At 37.2% G+C, this 17,826-nt stretch overlaps 1 protein-coding gene across 2 annotated transcripts; it reads left to right on the top strand.

Annotated features, from left to right (window-relative positions):
- Positions 1 to 1,614: 1,614 nt before the first annotated feature.
- LOC132286989 (DNA-directed RNA polymerases IV and V subunit 2-like) lies at positions 1,615 to 17,511 on the top strand. Of its 2 annotated transcripts, none has more exons than XM_059789444.1 (8): positions 1,615 to 1,814; positions 2,713 to 3,354; positions 4,184 to 4,396; positions 5,695 to 6,578; positions 8,629 to 8,920; positions 15,309 to 16,253; positions 16,466 to 16,737; positions 16,852 to 17,511. In XM_059789444.1, exons 2-8 carry the CDS (start codon positions 2,725 to 2,727, stop codon positions 17,354 to 17,356), a joined length of 3,741 nt encoding a protein of 1,246 aa, XP_059645427.1. In that variant the 5' UTR covers positions 1,615 to 1,814; positions 2,713 to 2,724; the 3' UTR covers positions 17,357 to 17,511. The 2 variants fall into 2 exon arrangements, with proteins under 2 accessions (XP_059645427.1, XP_059645428.1); XM_059789445.1 differs by having other exon boundaries at positions 1,621 to 1,814; positions 16,855 to 17,511.
- The last annotated feature ends 315 nt before the right edge of the window (positions 17,512 to 17,826 follow it).

Below are 17,826 nucleotides of genomic sequence, written 5' to 3'. Positions count from 1 at the left end.
TTTTTAGGAAACTGAAAGAGTATGGACGTACGACTTGTATCCATGAACTTAGACGCCGCTGCCATTCTACCTGCATTTGTGAGTTTTATGTGATGTTAGTGATATGATGTATTATGAGTCTTGGAATGACGTATATATTTTATGCATTGACATAGGAAAGAACAGTAATGCCTTAGATGACCTTGAGTTTGGATAAGGACCCGGTTAATGATTCAAACCCTTAGGTTTGGGTCGTTACATTATCCTTCCAACCCTTCTCAAAATCAAGCTTATCCGTATATATAGACCGTTTATCGATAGGGAAAAAGTAATATTACATGTCATTTATCCTGATTTTACTAACCGTGTAGCGGAGGAGGAGATCTATAATATCGAGATCCAAACCCCTATCACGATTTAGAATCAAAAGGACTGATAAGACCCTAAGGAAGTTGGGATTTACTTAGAGGGGGGTAAGTCTTAGTTTATTGAAGACATAACAAAAGAAGGGATGCAAGGAAACCTAAGTATATTTAAATGTAGAGGGGAAAAAAGAAACTACCCTGGAAGAAGACCCTCGCTAGTTCTCACATTCACCCCTCGGGATATTGTCTAATAATGACATATGCGAGAATTTCATACCTTGCAAGAAGGATTTCTAAGTTAAGAGCCATTATAGTAACAAAAGAGATTCTTAGATTTATAAAGAAGAAAGAGAAGAAAGTTATGTGGAAGGAAACCAAAAAATAGGACTAATCTTGAGGAATGGATTAGATGAATACGCCTCAGAAAGCTGGAAAATGAGAAACCCCCAAGGAGAAGCTCATCGGAGAAAACTCTGCTGGCGGAGAAACACAAATGAGAAAATATGGAAAGGGAAAGACATAAGGAAAATACAAAAAAGTGCAGACCTAGGATTTTAATAGAGGCAGTTTCATTAACCGAGGCGTCAAGTTATGATGGGATTTCAAGTTTCAAAATATGTGTCTCTGAATCAACCGTTCGCTTTCCCATGCCATCATTATGAGCCGTCATATCATCATTAAGTCTCTTCGGTAATCTCACCCTAATCAATTAGGGATAAATTAGGGGGCAACTGAGGATACCAAAATAAGTTGGGTCGGGTTTGACCCAGCCCATCAGCCATTAGATCCAGAAGGAGCTCTCAACCCGTTCGAAAGACGACCCAATGGGCCCAATCTATAGAAAGAGAGAAATGAATCCACATGAAAGAAGAGGCCCAAAGGATCAACCAAAGAGGGAGAATAAGAAATACAAATCTTTTAGAATTCCACGAGGGCTCTATAAATAGAGAGAAAAAAGAGGGAAAAGTGGTTGGGATATTTTTGAAGTGTAAGAAATTGCTTTCTGTACTAAGAGAACGATTTTCTGTAACTTCACATGATAACATTTTTTTAGTTCAGGGGGTTATTTAATTTTAGTAGGAGTTTTTTTGCACCAATTTGATAGTAGAGAGGGGTTTTGTGATTTTAACTCTTTATTTTATTCCGGTTATATAATATGGGTCAAATATGAATCATGTTTGTAGGATCTGATTGGAGTTTGGATCCGAATAGGAATTCTGATCCGAATACCCCTTGAGGGTTGGGCAAAAGAGGAACAAAAAGAAAAAAAGAAAAAGAAAAAAAGCCAAGCCCTTCCAATGTCCGTACTATATGCGTTTGATTGTATTTACTTCATTTGCACAGTTTAGGAGAGTGAGAGTGAGAGTGAGCCCTAGAAATTTCGATCCTTTGTGTTAACAGTGACCGGTATAAAACACTAGAAGGCACACATTGTATTACAGAGAAAAATCGCACAGGCTACAATTTGATGTAAGTATCTCATTATCTCTCATACTCTGTCCCTTTCATCACTATCTATTTCTCCGTGTTCGATAATTTTTCGAATTTCTGGTGTTTTAGCAGCTGATTTTGATTCTTTTATCTGTAACAGTTTTCTGTCTCTAATTTGACATAAACATATTACTCATTTTTTATTGTTTATTTTATTTATAAGTAACATTTTACTCATATATATATATAATGAGTTTTCTTTCAAAGAAATATGTTGCTTAAATTTCTTTCATGCAAATGTTTTGCTTAAAGTTTAGGTTTTAGGGGTTTTGTGATGGGATTTAGAAATGCTAGAGCAGTCCCAAGTTCCTAAAGGTGTTGATGGATATGATTTGTTTTTCGGAAATAAAATCAAGTAACAGGGGAAGCTTCTGGTGGGTTCAAGGAATCAAATAAAAAGCGTACATAAATGTTTAAATTGTTATGTGCATGAAAACTTTTCCAGGTTACAGACTGATTTTGATATATTTCATGCTTGTTTCTTAAATTGATGGTTCTTTTTTTTTTTTTTTTTTTTTTTTTTTTTTTTTTTTTTTTCATGTTTAGGGTTTAGGGACTTCTATGTAAGCTTTGCTTGATAGCATATTAGAAGTTTCCTTTCTTATTCTCCTGCTATTGTTATCTTTTTATTTATTTTCTTATGTTTAAGTGGAAATTGCTATTATTTTGCTCAGTGCAAGGAAACTGTTCTCCAAATTCTTGGCTCTATGTGTTTGATATTTTGGGTTTATCATATGATACTTTCAAAATGTCAACCGAGTCCGAGTTCTATGATTTGGATTTGAGGATTATATTATGCTATTGTTGCAAAAATGATTTAATAATGCAATTGGGATGTATTATTCTTGAAGCTTGTTTATTAATTTATTTTTCTCAGATTGCGAGTCTAATGGGGGCATCAGCAAAAGACCCGGGGACAAGTGATAAGGATGAGAAGTTACACATAAGTGCAGTGGATATTGACATAGATGATATGTTTGAAGACATAGAGACAAGTATATTTGAAGACATAGGGACAAGTAGTAAGGGTGAGAATTTACAGAATATGTTTGAAGACATAGGGACAAGTAGTAAGGGCAAGAACTTACAGAATGGGACAGCTGATATGGACTTGGATGATGAGGATCTAGTTGACTCAGCAGCAATACATGATTTAGGTGAAGAGTTTTTGAGGAATTTCTGTAAAAAGGCTTCAAGTTCATTTTTTGAACAGTATGGTTTGATAAGTCACCAAATAAACTCTTACAATGATTTTATTGCCAATGGAATCCAAAAGGTGTTTGATTCCATTGGCGAGGTTATAGTGCAGCCCGGATATGACCCGTCAAAGAAAGGGGAGGGTGAATGGAGGCATGCTTCAGTGAGATTTGGTAAGGTCACTCTTGAGCGCCCAAGATTTTGGACAGGTGATAAGTTTTCTGCTGATAGCGGTAAAGATTATCTGAATTTGTTGCCAAGACATGCTCGGCTTCAGAATATGACGTACTCCTCCCGGATGAAAGTGCAGATCCTTGTTCAGGTGGATAGATGTGATTGAATCGCACTGATAATTTGAATTTCTGCTTGAGATGGTCTTTTCATGTTCATAACATCCGAATTAATATACTTTTCCCTTTTTACATTCTTATTGTTGATGGAAGTGTCCTGTTTATTGTAGCAAATGTGTTGAATCTCTAATTGTTGTGGTGTGTCAAGTTACTTGATGTTATTATGGCATCTCTTTTATCTATGTATTTTAATTCTTATAAAATAGAAAACACTAAATTTGTGTTTCAGAAATTATATGACATTACTCAGATAGGCAAGCGACATGCTAGTGTTAGGAATTGCATTGTTGCCTGAGAGACTTGCTGTAAAAAGCAACTTAATTGCCTTGGAACTTGAAATCGAGAAAATGATTTCCTATGATTTCTGTACTTCAAGATTTCTTGCACTCAACAACAAGGCCACTCTTTGAATCCATCAAATACTGTGCTCTTAATTGTTTAAATAAATTGTGCTTTCTTGGCATGCTTCACTTAGTTACAGCACTATTAAGGAAGTTACAGTACTTGGAACTTTGAAGAAAGACTGTAACCATTTGATGGATTTCTTTTATGAAATATAATGTGTTTCTTTTATCATTTAGTTCCTCTACCCACTCATAAGCAGAATTGCTAACCTGAAAATCCTTTTATTTTTTTGGGTCAATGGTAATAATTGAAACCAAAAACTCTCCCAATGCACATTATTCTTTATCATTGTGCTTTGATACTACCCTTTTGTGCAGTACAACTAATCTGAATTTATTTTTCGGGTCTTGTAATGTTTGATCTCTGATATATTGTTTCATTCCTGTGCTCTTTCAGGTGTATACACAAAAAGTTGTTAGAAGTGACAAGTTCAAAACTGGCAAAGAACAATATATTGATAAGGAGGTTATAAATGAAGATAACAGGGATGTCATTATTGGGAGGATCCCTGTGATGGTCAGGTCTGATTTGTGTTGGATGAATGGAGTTGAGAAGGGTGATTGTGATTTTGACCATGGAGGTTATTTCTTAATCAAGGGTGCTGAAAAGGTTATACATTTATATGTTTTATGTTCAATAAATTGTTTATTTTTACTGTTACACGTTCTGACTTTGTCGCGTAAGAAAATAGCCAGCAACGACGACCTATTGACGTAGATCCTCGTCTGCATGCCCTTCAAGTCTGATCAGATTCAAATCCGAGTCTAAGTACTGGTTCCTTTCATATTCGCCTCCCCTTAATCTCTCCTCCACACTTTATGACACCCAAACTGCAGACCTACTTAATAACAACATCTTCTTTTATTTTTATTTTTATTTTTGTTTTTATCAATGATTATCCCTAGTTAATTTCTATTTCTTATCTTTTACATATAATAAAGAATCAATTTCTCCAGTCTTTTCTCCTGCCCTTTAGTTTCTTGTAGGCATCATATATATATTCCTGAATTAGGCATCATATTTTAACCCTCCTTATCATCACAGTGTCTACCAACTTCATTTCTTTACTCATTAGAGTTCTTGTATTCTCAAGTCCGTAAGCCTACTATCCTAGGCTAATTTTTTACTTGTGCTCCTCCTAAAGAAAGTGGAACTTTTGCATACTTGATACCACATCCGGGTGCCAAAGTGGCACCCCTTGACCATTTTTCGTAGTATCTGGAAGTTGATGCAATGCATCATTTAATGGCAATGCCCTAGCACCTACTCGTATATTCTTAAGATTCATGTTCATATTACTTGTCACAAAAGTTCATGTTTGCTGTAGCTACCGAATGCAATCTTCCTTTTCCGGGCTTGTGTCGGCTGTATAAAGATAATAGACTAAGCATGACACACACATAGTTATTATGCATTTCTTTATAAAAACAAACAAATAAATAATAATCCATCTTGAGTTCACTAATCAGAAAGGTGGTCTTCCTTGGAGTAAGTGATTAAACTAAGAAAACGTGCAAAAGGTGGCAGAATCTGCTTCACTAATTGTCACTTGTCTGGATTCAAAAAGGTAATTGATATGATCTATTATGGCCTAGATTGAATATTTTACTAATGTTGTGTCATACCATGCATTTATTACCATGTCATCTTTCCATAGATAAGCCTTTGTAACTGATGGTCCTTTTATTTAATTAGACTTTTATGTCATCTGTCTTCCATCCAATTGTTTGGAAAACATGTATCGATCAAATTCGCTTTTCTGATTTTTTCCTCTTGCTCTTTGTCGTCATTGTAATGTCGGAAGTGACTGGGTATTATTTATTTATTTATTATATTTGATGGTAGTTATGTTAAAGATGCATCCAGATAATTTTGTTTAGCTTATTTGTTTACAACATCTATGGCAGACCTTCATTGCGCAGGAGCAAATCTGCTTGAAAAGACTCTGGGTGTCTAATAATCCAACCTGGTTGGTGGCCTACCGTCCAATTGCAAAACGGCAAAGAGTTTTTATAAAATTAGTAGATTCTTCCAAAGTCGAACATATTAGAGGAGGAGAAAAAGTCCTTAAAGTGTATATCGCAGTAACAGAGGTTCCAATCTGGATATTATTTTTCGCTCTTGGGGTAAATTCCGACAAAGAAGTTGTGAATTTGATTGATTCTGATGTTGAAGATGCTAGTATTATCAATATACTAGTTGCATCGATTCATGATGCTGACCAGGAGTGTCAAGATTTCCGGAAAGCAGGGAATGCTCTGAGTTATATTGCTAAACGGATAAAAGATTGCCAATTTCCACCTGAAGGAACTGTTGAAGAGTTTGTGAGCAATTATTTGTTCCCCAATCTTATTGGCTCCGGGAGAAAGGCTCGTTTTCTAGGTTATATGGTCAAATGCCTCTTGCAAGCCTATACTGGCCGCAGGAAAGTCGATAATAGAGATGATTTTAGAAACAAGAGGTTGGAACTAGCTGGGGAGCTCCTTGAGCGGGAGCTGCGAGTGCACCTTAAACATGCTGAGAAGCGCATGGTGAAGGCTATGCAGAGAGATCTTTATGGAGATCGTAGTCTTCATCCAATTGAACACTATCTTGATGCATCAATCATCACCAATGGTCTTTCTAGGGCATTTTCTATCGGAGCATGGGCACATCCTTACAAGAGGGCTGAAAGGATCAATGGCGTAGTGGCAATGCTGAGACGAACAAATCCTTTGCAGACAATGGCTGATATGAGGAAAACACGTCAGCAGGTTACATACACTGGGAAGGCTGGAGATGCCAGATACCCGTGAGTAGTTTTACACTCAAATCTTAGTATTTTTAAGTTCTAATCCTATGGTTTCATTCTTGTACCTGTGATTTTATGCTATTATATTGTTTGGCAAGGCAGTAATGTTACTGCACTGTTACGCCTGGATTATGACTGTGCCGTCTAATTCTTACTCCCTCCGTTCCAAAATAAATGTCCCTTTTTGGTAATCTAACTTTTTAAGAGGATGAGTTTTATTATTATTTTTTATTGTATTGGTGGGGAATGAATTACCAAGTCTATCAATAGTGGGTCACAGGGATGTGAGGTCTACTTTTTATAAGTTCAATGCAAGAAGGTTAAATTGGCAATGTTACAAAAAATAGCACTGTGACTTTTCAAATGGGACATTTATTTTGGGACGGAGGGAGCATGTCTCTGCAGTTTATAGCTTGTTGCTAGGAAATTGTTTTTGCAGCAACAGTTATTATTATTGTTATTATTATTATTATTAAGGAGGAGACTTCCCTTCTCATTTTCTCTCTTGCTTGCAATAATAGAAAATGCGTGTTTGAAGGGGCATCAGTTTGTGCAAATAATGCCATAGGTTAGGTTTGTACTTAGTGTTGCCCCTCTTATCACCTGCTCTGTAGTTTACCCCACCACTTTGTAATTGCCTTTAACTTCCAATACATGAATTGAACAACAACATAATTGAATTTCAGTGGGTGAGCAATAAACAGTTTAAGCTTCTTAGGAGAATTTCATACTTCCATCAACAATGTAGTGAAGTTTTAAAATTTTTGTTTCTTTTTGATCACTTGACATACGGGTGAAATGGTGAATGTTAGGGTATATGGAAGAGGCATGAGGGAATTTGAGAGAGTACTTTAGCTTCAAGCATTTTTCAAAGGAAAAGTTCATAGTTTTTCTACTTCTTAGAACTTAGGTTGGTTGTTTTATATTCTTTTTATTAATTCTCCCTTCTCTACTTTTTCTTTTTACTGAATATAGTTTGTTTTGGAACTAATTACTTTGAATGTTGAATTGATATTTTGCTTACCAATTTAAATACAATAACATGAAGAAGCATGTGGGAGAATTTTGAAGTTAGATACTTCAGCTGAAGAAGATTGTTGTTTTTTTTGGGGGGGGGGGTGGGGTTTGGGGTAAGAGAATAAAGCAAGCAAGGCCAGCTATACAACCAGCGAATCCACAAAATTCTCTGTATCTCCCACAGATTTACAATTTCATCCCAGGACCCCAAAAAATAAAGTACAAAGAATAGAGAACTTAAGCACCCATGATGGAACCTCCACACCATAAAAGAACCGCTTGTTCCGTTCACACCACGACCCCCACCATAAATAAAGGGGAGCCATCCTCCAAGCATCTTGAGCTTGCCTCCTCACTACACACCCTTGCCAAGCCTCAAGCATGCTATTTGGGGACTCTGGCATAGCCCAATGAACACCAAAAGGGCAAAAACCATAGCCCAACTGTCTCTAGCAACTGGGCAATGCAAGAGAAGATGACTAACCGACTCTTTGTTTTCCTTGCACATGCATTTAGCCAATCATGCCTGGTAAATGTGTTTTTATGTACAATTTAGTGAATTAATGCTTTGCACTTTGAACAAAGAATTTGGCCAGGTGCGCATTAGTGAGTCTTGTCGCATTTTTATATGCCAAGTTTTTGGTACCTCCTGTACTATACTGATATCAGATTACTCTTGGCTGGTATATGGGTTATACATATATCTTTACGGACCTCAATAGAATTTTTATTTCTTCTATTCTATTAAACTAATTTAAAGAATGATTAAATTTGTTGTCTTAAAGGGTTAATGTGGTATTTTCTTGTATCCATAATGTTGAGGCTAGGTAATGTGTTTCTATAGACTTTCTTGAGTTGTTATAAGTCCGGGGTTTATATATATATGCATATTTCGGTTAAGGGTTCAAGTTATGTCATCTATTTATCCAATACACGTCTAAGTTAATCTTTGTAGAGATCCGGTCATTTGACTTTATTAGGTGTTTAAGATTTGGCAATGTGATCTTATGCGAATAGAATTTTCTGGATGCAGGCACCCTTCCCACTGGGGAAAAGTTTGCTACCTTTCTACCCCAGATGGTGAAAATTGTGGGCTTGTAAAAAATCTAGCCATCACTGGACTTGTTAGTACAAATGTTGTTGAGCCTTTTATTAACAAATTGATTGATTGCGGGATGGAGAAACTGGTAGATGATACTTCAGCTTTGCTTTGTGGAAAGAAAAAAGTTTTTCTGGATGGGGATTGGGTTGGAATATGTGAAGATGCTGTCTCTTTTGTTGCAGAAGTGAGAAGCAAGCGACGGATGAAGGAAGTGCCGCATCAGGTTCTCTTTGCACCATCCAGAATTTTTTTATTTCAAATATATATCTTGGGTTTGGTTTACTTCCATTTTGAGGTGGGCATATCGAACTATGTTGTGGAAAAATGATTGAGATATTAAATATATTAGTATTATAGAGTCTGATGGCTTGAAGAGATAGGTTTGTAGAACCTTACCAAAAATATTATCATTTTTGTAAATGTTATCATGATATAGTTCCCATGGATCACCTCCATGGTAAATATTTTGCCCTGTTGATTAAGCGATGAGACATTGATTGTTTAATTGTCTTATTGTAATTATTCGGGAACTGTAGTGTCATACAACTAGGAGTTGTGTTCTTTATGCTTTCTTCACCCTTATTTGTCAAAATCTTTTAATACTATTTACATGCCTGACCCATCCAATTTTTTTTTTTTTTTTAAAATTTTTTTTTTTTTAATTTTATTTTTCAAATATATATCTTGAGTTTGGTTTACTTCCATTTTGAGGCAGGCATATAGAACTATGTTGAGGAAGAATGATTGAGATATTGAACCTTTTTTTATTTTTTTATAAGTAATTGGGATATTAAATCTGTTAGTATTATATAGAGCCTGATGGCTTGAAGAGATAGATTTGTAGAACCTTACCATGAATATTATAATTTTTTGTTCTGTTACATGCTTGTGCTTTTAATCACGAGTTGCTTTATCCCCAAAGTATGTAGTTTACATTCCAAAACTAAACAAACCCGTTTAAGAACTATCAGTGCAAATGAGTCATCTCAATGGTGCATGTCTCACCATCATTCATGTTGCAACACCTGATTTTGTTCTTTATCTGAAGTTGTTTTACCTTGAAATATCCTAGAATAGAGTGCCCATGGACCACATCCATGGTAACTGTATTGCCTTGCTGATTAAGTGATGAGACATTGATTGTTTAGTTGCCCTATTGTAATTTTTTAGGGATTGTAGTGTCATACAAGTAGGAGTTCTCTTCTTTATGCTTTCTTCGCCGTTATTTGTCAAATCTTTCAATACTAATTAATAAGTATTTACCTGATCTACACTTTAATGTAATATTTTCAATTTTAGTTAAACTAGTTCATTCTAGCTTTATATATGATAGACTTAGGTACAAGAGTCGGGCTGGTGTCTTGAATTTACCCAATCCAATTTTCCAATGAGATGCAAAATTTTCCCATGTACCCTGGGGTAAATGATATGCTGTGTAACATAGATGTTGGTACTTTGACTTTTCCAAATTACTTGTGCAAGAAAGAAGCAGATGCAAGTATAGAGGGAAAATTAAAGTAAATATTGAGTATATGTATAGTTGTATATATGCTTGTTTGAATAGTAGTAGTTAGCAGTAGGCATTTTGGACTTGTATCCCATGCGCATAATCGTATTGTGTCTTTTATGAGTGGGCCACTCATTCTGAAGTCTTTATGTGACCTAGTTTTATATGTCATTTAATTATTTGGTTTACTAGAATCAATCGTAAGGTGACCAGTTTACTACTATATTATAATCTACTATGTAAGCATAAACGGATGCGCTCGATGGGAACTTTTCTCCATCTAGGTGCTTACTGTCGCTCGCCATCTACTTCTTTGACTTTAAGGCTCCCACTCCACAGGTCTACTCTTCATTTCGTTCGTCTTATTCCTGCTGCTAAAATTTGTAGTTTGAGAGGTCTGCCCTTAAATAGGAGGCATAATCACCCGGTGATCAAGCTAACTAATGCAATCGGCTTAGTTCATTTATATTTTGAACACAATTGATCACAAGTATCATAAAAATTGCCTAAAAATTGCCTTACCGGGAAATACCTAAACTAGACATGCTTTAATTTAAAGATATAGATCCTCAATTTTGTGAAATTTTCAAAACATTCATCGTTTAGGAATTATACATTTATTTATTTCATTGATCTTTCAAAATGGGACATTTATTTTGAAACATCACAAAATGGAAAGAACACCTTTTTTTTTTTTTTTTTGTTGTTTTGTTTTCCTGGGTAAAGAAAGAGGAACACTTATTGTGAGATGGAGGAATTCTTTTGTTTTTTAATGATTATTGAGATGAAATTTGGAGGGTTTTGTTGTTGGAGAAAAATATGAAGAAGAGTGACTTGGAGTTTCCTGTAGATCATTTATGTCATGGAGGGGGGAAAAAAGCGCGTGAGAATTCTCCATTTCTTTCTCTTTTCATCCTTTTATCCCTAGCCACGGTGCGTTGTTCTCTCCTACTTGCTTCGTTTGTCTAAGACTGTAACTGAGGTGGCGGATGGGTAGAGTCCATAGAATGATAAGTATATATGTTACACAATTCTATTTTGAGCGGTTCTTCAATTTTATTTTACTTATCAAAAAAAAATATGTTACACAATTCTAAACTTAAATAGAAGATCCTTATATTTTCATTTAATATTATCACTTTAACCTCTTTTTATTTATTTTTTCCCTAGTTGATATTTTATCCCTCCCCCCAATTTCCTGTTATTTCAACATAATCTCTCATAATTTTTCATCTATTTCATATTGACCTTGATATTGATTTTTCATTTCGATTAAGACACTTGAATATGAGATTTTTTCCTTAGCTTATCATCCGTATTAATTAACCTTCCCCTTTCTCCAAAATTTGTATATATATAAATATATTTATGTTTTATATGTGTGCACAGACACTTTCAAGACGCACTCTTAACATTTTAGTTATGTCAGCTTTATGCTCTCACTTTCACTCCTGCTATTGCTTCGTTACATACATTATGACTTGCAGCTCTCTGTGATTTCTGTAGTGTCAATAATCATGCATGTGGGTCATGGATATATCTCTTTCTGTCAGTTGAAAAAATGCATTCTCCTGCTTATTAACCTTAGGATGACTGATTTATGTTATAATTTTAGTTCTAGAACTTTTCTTTTTTACTAGAATGAAATTGGTACGTAATTGTGACTGCTTCATCTAAATCTTGTACCATGAATTAGGGTTAAATGCCAGCCCCCCCCCCCTCCCCCCCCCCCCCCCCCCCCCCCGGTTTGAGTTTATTGCTCTTAGATTAAACCACACCCCCTTTTATTAGTTGATAAAATAAAATGCCTAAATTACCCTTGGCTTATTTAACTCTCAAGCTTATGTCATTGCTGACATGTACGGGTAAAACGTGAAATGACAATATTACCCTTAATTGATTTGATTCCCTACGCCCAATCTCACCAAAACCAACACTATCTCTCTCTACCACCGCCACATCACAACCACCATCTTCACCACCACCGCCGCATCACAGCCACCATCATCACCACCACCGCTATGGCCATAGCCACCACCACTGCCACAACAAAGCCACCATACTCACCACCACCGTGACGGCCATAACCACCGCCACTCTTCTACGACTCCCGAATCTCCCAACCGGTGAAGAGCGCAGGCCAAGAACTTCAGCATCCATGAGCTCCGGCGAGCTTTCATCAGCGACCCAACAATTCTGGCAAGCTCCAACAACCTAACAGTTCTGACTATCAGCTCCAAGCAAACAACGAACCAAATGGCAGCGACCAAATTTCAAAGACCCAACTATGAAGAAGCTTTGAGCCAACGACGACCCAACTGCAGAAACAGTTTCGGCGAGCTTCATTACGACCAACAGCCCTGGCGAACGCAGAGAGTTTCAAAACACCGACCAAACCGAAAGGCTTCAGTCCGGTGAGCTGCACTCTAATCAACAGCTCCGGTGAGCCTCATTAAGACCCAACAGTTTGGTGAACTTAAGTCGTGAGTTTCAGACGGACTGAACCGACGAGCCCAAGTTCGGCGAAGCTCCAGTTCAGTCCAGCGATGCTACAAGCAGCGATGACCCACCTCGACGGTAACTGAACCGGTGAGCTCCATTTCTAGCTAGACACAGGACCAAGTAGTTTCGGTGATATCAAGAGACGAACAAGTTCCGGTGAAGCTATACGAGTCTGGCGCCAAGCTTCATTCCATATCATACTCCAGTCGGGCGAACCCAAGTCCAGCGGTGGGGACGGTTGTGTTGTCCTTGGTGGGAATCAGCGGCATTCCAACTGGGAATTGGCGGCGTTGGTGTTGCCAGAATTGAAGTAGGAGAAAGGTCTGCAGAGAGGTTTTTTTTTTTTGGAAGTTGCAGAGAGAGGTTAGAGAGAGAGAGTAAAGAGACCTTGGAAAAAAAAAAAAAAATTTAAGGTCAGCAGTCAATAAGCTGCCTGCTGACACATGGGCGAGTTCCTCTTTAAGCAATAACACGTGAGGTGCATAAACTATAAAGATCTAATACTTATCAAAAAAAAAAAAAAGGTGTATAAAGGTCTAACAAATAAAGGGAAAAATGTACTTGAAACAATGAAGGATAATTTAGGCATTATTTATTTATTTATTTATCAATTTAAAGAAGGGTGTGTCAGAGCAAATTAAACCAAACCTGATGGGGGTGTCAGAGCAATTTTTGCTCAGGTTTAATCTGAGAACAATAAACCCAAACTTGGGTTGGGGGGGGTTATTGAAATATTTCCTAGCTGCTATTTAGTGGTCCTGGATTCATTGCTCAAAATTGCATGGATGATGGTTGTTATATACCAGTACATTGAAATTGGTGTGTATATATTTATATTCAACATGAACTATTTGGTTGTCCCTTCATGAACTTCCTTTTCTTGAATTCCTGTTGAATATATAAACTATGTAAACATGGGGTTGGTAGAGTACGCAATCTGATTGAACTTTGAAGATTTTCTGTGCATGGAGGTTATCCGCCGATATGTTTAAAGAAGGCACTACTGGGAAGATTTTGGGGGGATAATATCGATATGCAGATGGTGGAGAGATATTAAGTTCTCATGGATTTCACATGTCCATAACTGTTTCATAGGATTACAAACTTCTTCCCTAGCCTGTATGGTGGAGAGAGATTGGTATTTTGTTACACATGAGCAGAAGACCTAGTCAGTAAAACTCCACAATTCACTAGACTGAAATTTTAGAAATGTTGACTTGGTGGCAACTTTTCTCCTTATTGTTTTCTGCAGGGGAGGCACATTAGGGCTGTATTTAGCTTTCTCTGTTTTAGTAATTGACCCCTAAAAAGTCAGAGACAGATGAGAGTGTCTTTCTTGCACATGTTATACGGTTTTGTATTATTTTCAAAGTTACTGGAACATATGATTTTAGATGACCTACTTGTTTTTGTGGTTTATTTTCTAATATAGAAGGCACTACTATACTGAAAATAGTAACCTATCTCTAGGGCTGCAAATGAGCTGAACGGCTCGGGCTCAGCTCGTGAGTTACTTGGCTCGAGCTCGGTTTTGGTTCACGAGCTCGAGCCGAGTCTGAACATCAGTAGGCTCGACTCGTTTGTTCATGAACCTTTCACCAACTGGGCTCGATAAGGCGTTTGCGAACATACTTGATTATTATATACACACACACACATCCAATTATAATATATAATTTTATGTTATGAAGGCTTAGTCCACAGCCCATTAAATTTTTTAGTCCTTTTTGTTTTAGACCCAATTTTATCATTTATTCATTTTAAAACAAAAACCAAGCCCATTTGTACAATCCAACCCAAGCCCATGTCTTGTGTCTAACCCTAATCATCTTTCCTTTTTCTAAAATTATCAGTAGCCCAAGCAGCAACGGCAACACACTCAACAATCTGCTTTCTGTCATCAAATCTTACTTCTCTCTCTTTCTCTTCTTATATTTTATCATCTCATCAAGCAGCAGCGGCGGCAACACACTTATGTATTAATCGTCTTTCATCCAAATTGATTTTTAGTATAAATTTTGGGGTTTACTATTGATCTGTGCATCTCTCAACTTCTTCTATCAAAATCAACTCTGGTAAGTTTAATTTTCGATCAAATTTATCACTTTCTTTCTCTTTTTCTTCTCTCTTTTTATTGCCGCAAACCTATTTCTCTCTCAAACTACTTCTTTTTTTTTTTTTTTTTTTTTTTAATCTTTTGTTCCAGATCTGTTAGATGCGAAGTACCACCAAAAAAAAAAAAAAAAATTAAACGAGCTATCGAGCTCGGCTCGAGGCTCGTCGAACATAGCCGAGCCGAGCTTGAACTAAATTTTCTTGGCTCGACTCGAGCTCAAGCCGAGCTTGAGCATTCTATTACCTGACCGAGCTGAGCTCGAGCACACCATTACTCGGCTCATTTATAGCCCTAACTACCTCTTAATTGGTGAATGCTTCAATTTCAAATATTGCTTTTACTGTTAGATATGTAAAATATTTAAACCTCTAAGTTCTAACAGCCTTCCATTTTTTCTTTGGTGAGCCTCTCTCTCTCTCTCTCTCTCTCTCTTGTATGATTGATTTTGTGTTGCTGTTAAACTTTTGAAGCTTGTTTTTCTTGTAGGTGGAAATCAAAAGAGATGAGCAGAATGAGGAAGTGCGCATATTTTCAGATGCTGGCAGGATTCTGCGTCCTCTGTTGGTTGTTGGGAATCTAAAAAAGATCAAACTTTTGAAAGGGGGGGAGTACAACTTTCAGTCTCTCTTGGATAGTGGAATAATTGAGCTGATTGGAACTGAAGAGGAAGAAGATTGTCGCACAGCATGGGGAATTAAGTACCTGTTTGTGGAAAGTGAGCCACCGGTAAAGTATACTCATTGTGAACTTGATATGTCGTTCTTATTAGGTTTAAGTTGTGGACTTATTCCATTTGCGAATCATGACCATGCGAGGAGAGTCCTCTATCAGTCTGAAAAGCATTCTCAGCAGGCTATGGGTTTTTCCACTACAAATCCAAATATCAGAGTGGATACCCTGAGTCATCAGTTATATTACCCCCAGAGGCCACTTTTCCGGACGGTGCTTTCTGATTGTCTTGGAAAGCCAAGGCATCCACTAGGTCATAGTAGCAATCTTCCACGGCCTGAATTCTTCAATGGTCAGTGTGTTATTTTGGCGGTCAACGTTCACCTTGGGTACAATCAAGAGGATTCCCTGGTAATGAACCGGGCTTCATTAGAGCGTGGTATGTTCCGGTCCGAACACATAAGAAGTTACAAAGCTGAGGTTGACAACAAGGAAGCGTTGGGAAAGAAGCCGAAATTTGAGGATGCTGTCAATTTTGGAAAGATACAAAGTAAAATTGGGAGAGTGGATAGCCTCGATGATGACGGTTTTCCCTTCGTTGGTGCAAACCTCCAGAATGGTGATATTGTTATTGGGAGGTGTGCAGAATCAGGGGCTGATCATAGTATAAAATTGAAGCACACAGAAAGGGGTATGGTTCAGAAGGTTGTATTGTCTGCAAATGATGATGGTAAAAACTTTGCTGTGGTATCTCTGAGACAGGTAATTTTCACTTCTTACATTCTCAAAATATATGCTTGTCAAAATAGTGTGTCAGACAATGAACTTATACATTTGGTAGCACAACGCTAGTATATTATATTCGATGTGGAGAAAACACGAATTTCCTTGTCTGGTTGCCTGCCTTTCTCAAATTAATTTTTAATAAATCAAGTTCATGTCAATTCATAATGTTCCTCGACTATATGGCGCAGGTTCGTTCACCGTGTCTTGGGGACAAGTTTTCAAGCATGCATGGACAAAAGGGTGTCCTTGGTTTTCTGGAGTCTCAAGAGAACTTCCCTTTCACAATACAGGGGATAGTTCCAGATATTGTGATAAACCCACATGCATTTCCTTCCCGACAAACTCCTGGTCAGCTGCTAGAGGCAGCTCTTGGAAAAGGTATTGCATGTGGGGGATCACAAAAATATGCCACCCCTTTCTCAGCCACATCTGTTGATGCCATAACAGAGCAGCTGCATAGGTAAACTCTATATTTGAAGCGTCCTACATGGCAGTCATAATGCATATTTAATTTGTATTTGGCTTCTTCTTGTTGCTCCATATTGAAAATTGATACATGTACTCGTATGCATAGTAGAGCTGGATTTTCAAGATGGGGTAATGAAAGAGTTTACAATGGCCGAACTGGCGAAATGATTCGTTCCCTTGTGTTTATGGGCCCAACATTTTACCAGCGCCTGGCACATATGGCTGAAGACAAGGTGAAATTCCGAAACACTGGGCCAGTCCATCCCCTTACCCGACAGCCAGTGGCAGACCGGAAACGGTTTGGGGGGATCAAATTCGGTGAGATGGAACGCGACTGCCTAATAGCCCATGGTGCAGCAGCGAATCTACATGAACGCCTGTTCACACTCAGTGACTCTTCGCAAATGCACATCTGTCGGAATTGCCAAAACATTGCTAGTGTTATCCAGCGGCCAGTGCCGGGTGGCCGTAAGATTAGGGGTCCCTACTGTCGGTTCTGTGAAACTGTGGAAGATATTGTTAGGGTGAATGTGCCTTATGGGGCCAAGTTACTTTGTCAGGAACTTTTCAGCATGGGCATATCTCTAAAGTTTGACACTGAGCAATGCTGAGCCTGACAATTGACAAACACTCATTCTTGTTCAACTTTCTGATGGAAATAGGTCTGTCTATATGTGAAGTAAACATGATTTATGTTGGGTCTTGTTCAACATTTTGGTGGAAATCTGTTTATATGCGTAGTAAAAATAGTTTATTTTCGGGTTCAGGAGGCAAATGCTTTCAAATTATATATTATTGATTGTTGCAGGAATGACAAAGAATTGGTAATTACTAATTAGGAAGGATTATTTTTTGCGAAGTAAATATGAACATGCTTCTATTAAATAGGTTACATGTGGAAACGAAAGGAATAAGAAAAAGAAATTTACCAAAATTAATAATATACCGAGAGAAAAATGAATGAGAAAAGGAAAATCAAGTTTTTGATTATTAAAATGTTATGTTTTTGCCCTCCTAAAGATACATTCATGTTAGAAGTCTTGGATTAATATGTAAATTCATTAGAACACATCAATTTATT

The sequence above is a fragment of the Cornus florida genome, unplaced genomic scaffold (assembly GCF_030987335.1).
Source record: "Cornus florida cultivar Cherokee Brave unplaced genomic scaffold, ASM3098733v1 CherokeeBrave_3.0.0_Hap2_Chr11, whole genome shotgun sequence".
NCBI lineage: Eukaryota > Viridiplantae > Streptophyta > Magnoliopsida > Cornales > Cornaceae > Cornus > Cornus florida.
This window is presented reverse-complemented; position numbering and strand designations above follow the sequence as displayed.

Excerpts from the sequence above, each read along its gene's own strand:
- LOC132286989 (XM_059789444.1), top strand. The coding sequence starts at position 2,725 with ATGGGGGCATCAGCAAAAGACCCGGGGACAAGTGATAAGGATGAGAAG. Across the intron at positions 4,397-5,694 it reads TAATCAAGGGTGCTGAAAAG|ACCTTCATTGCGCAGGAGCA; the intron begins GTTATACATTTA and ends CATCTATGGCAG. Across the intron at positions 8,921-15,308 it reads TGAAGGAAGTGCCGCATCAG|GTGGAAATCAAAAGAGATGA; the intron begins GTTCTCTTTGCA and ends TTTTTCTTGTAG.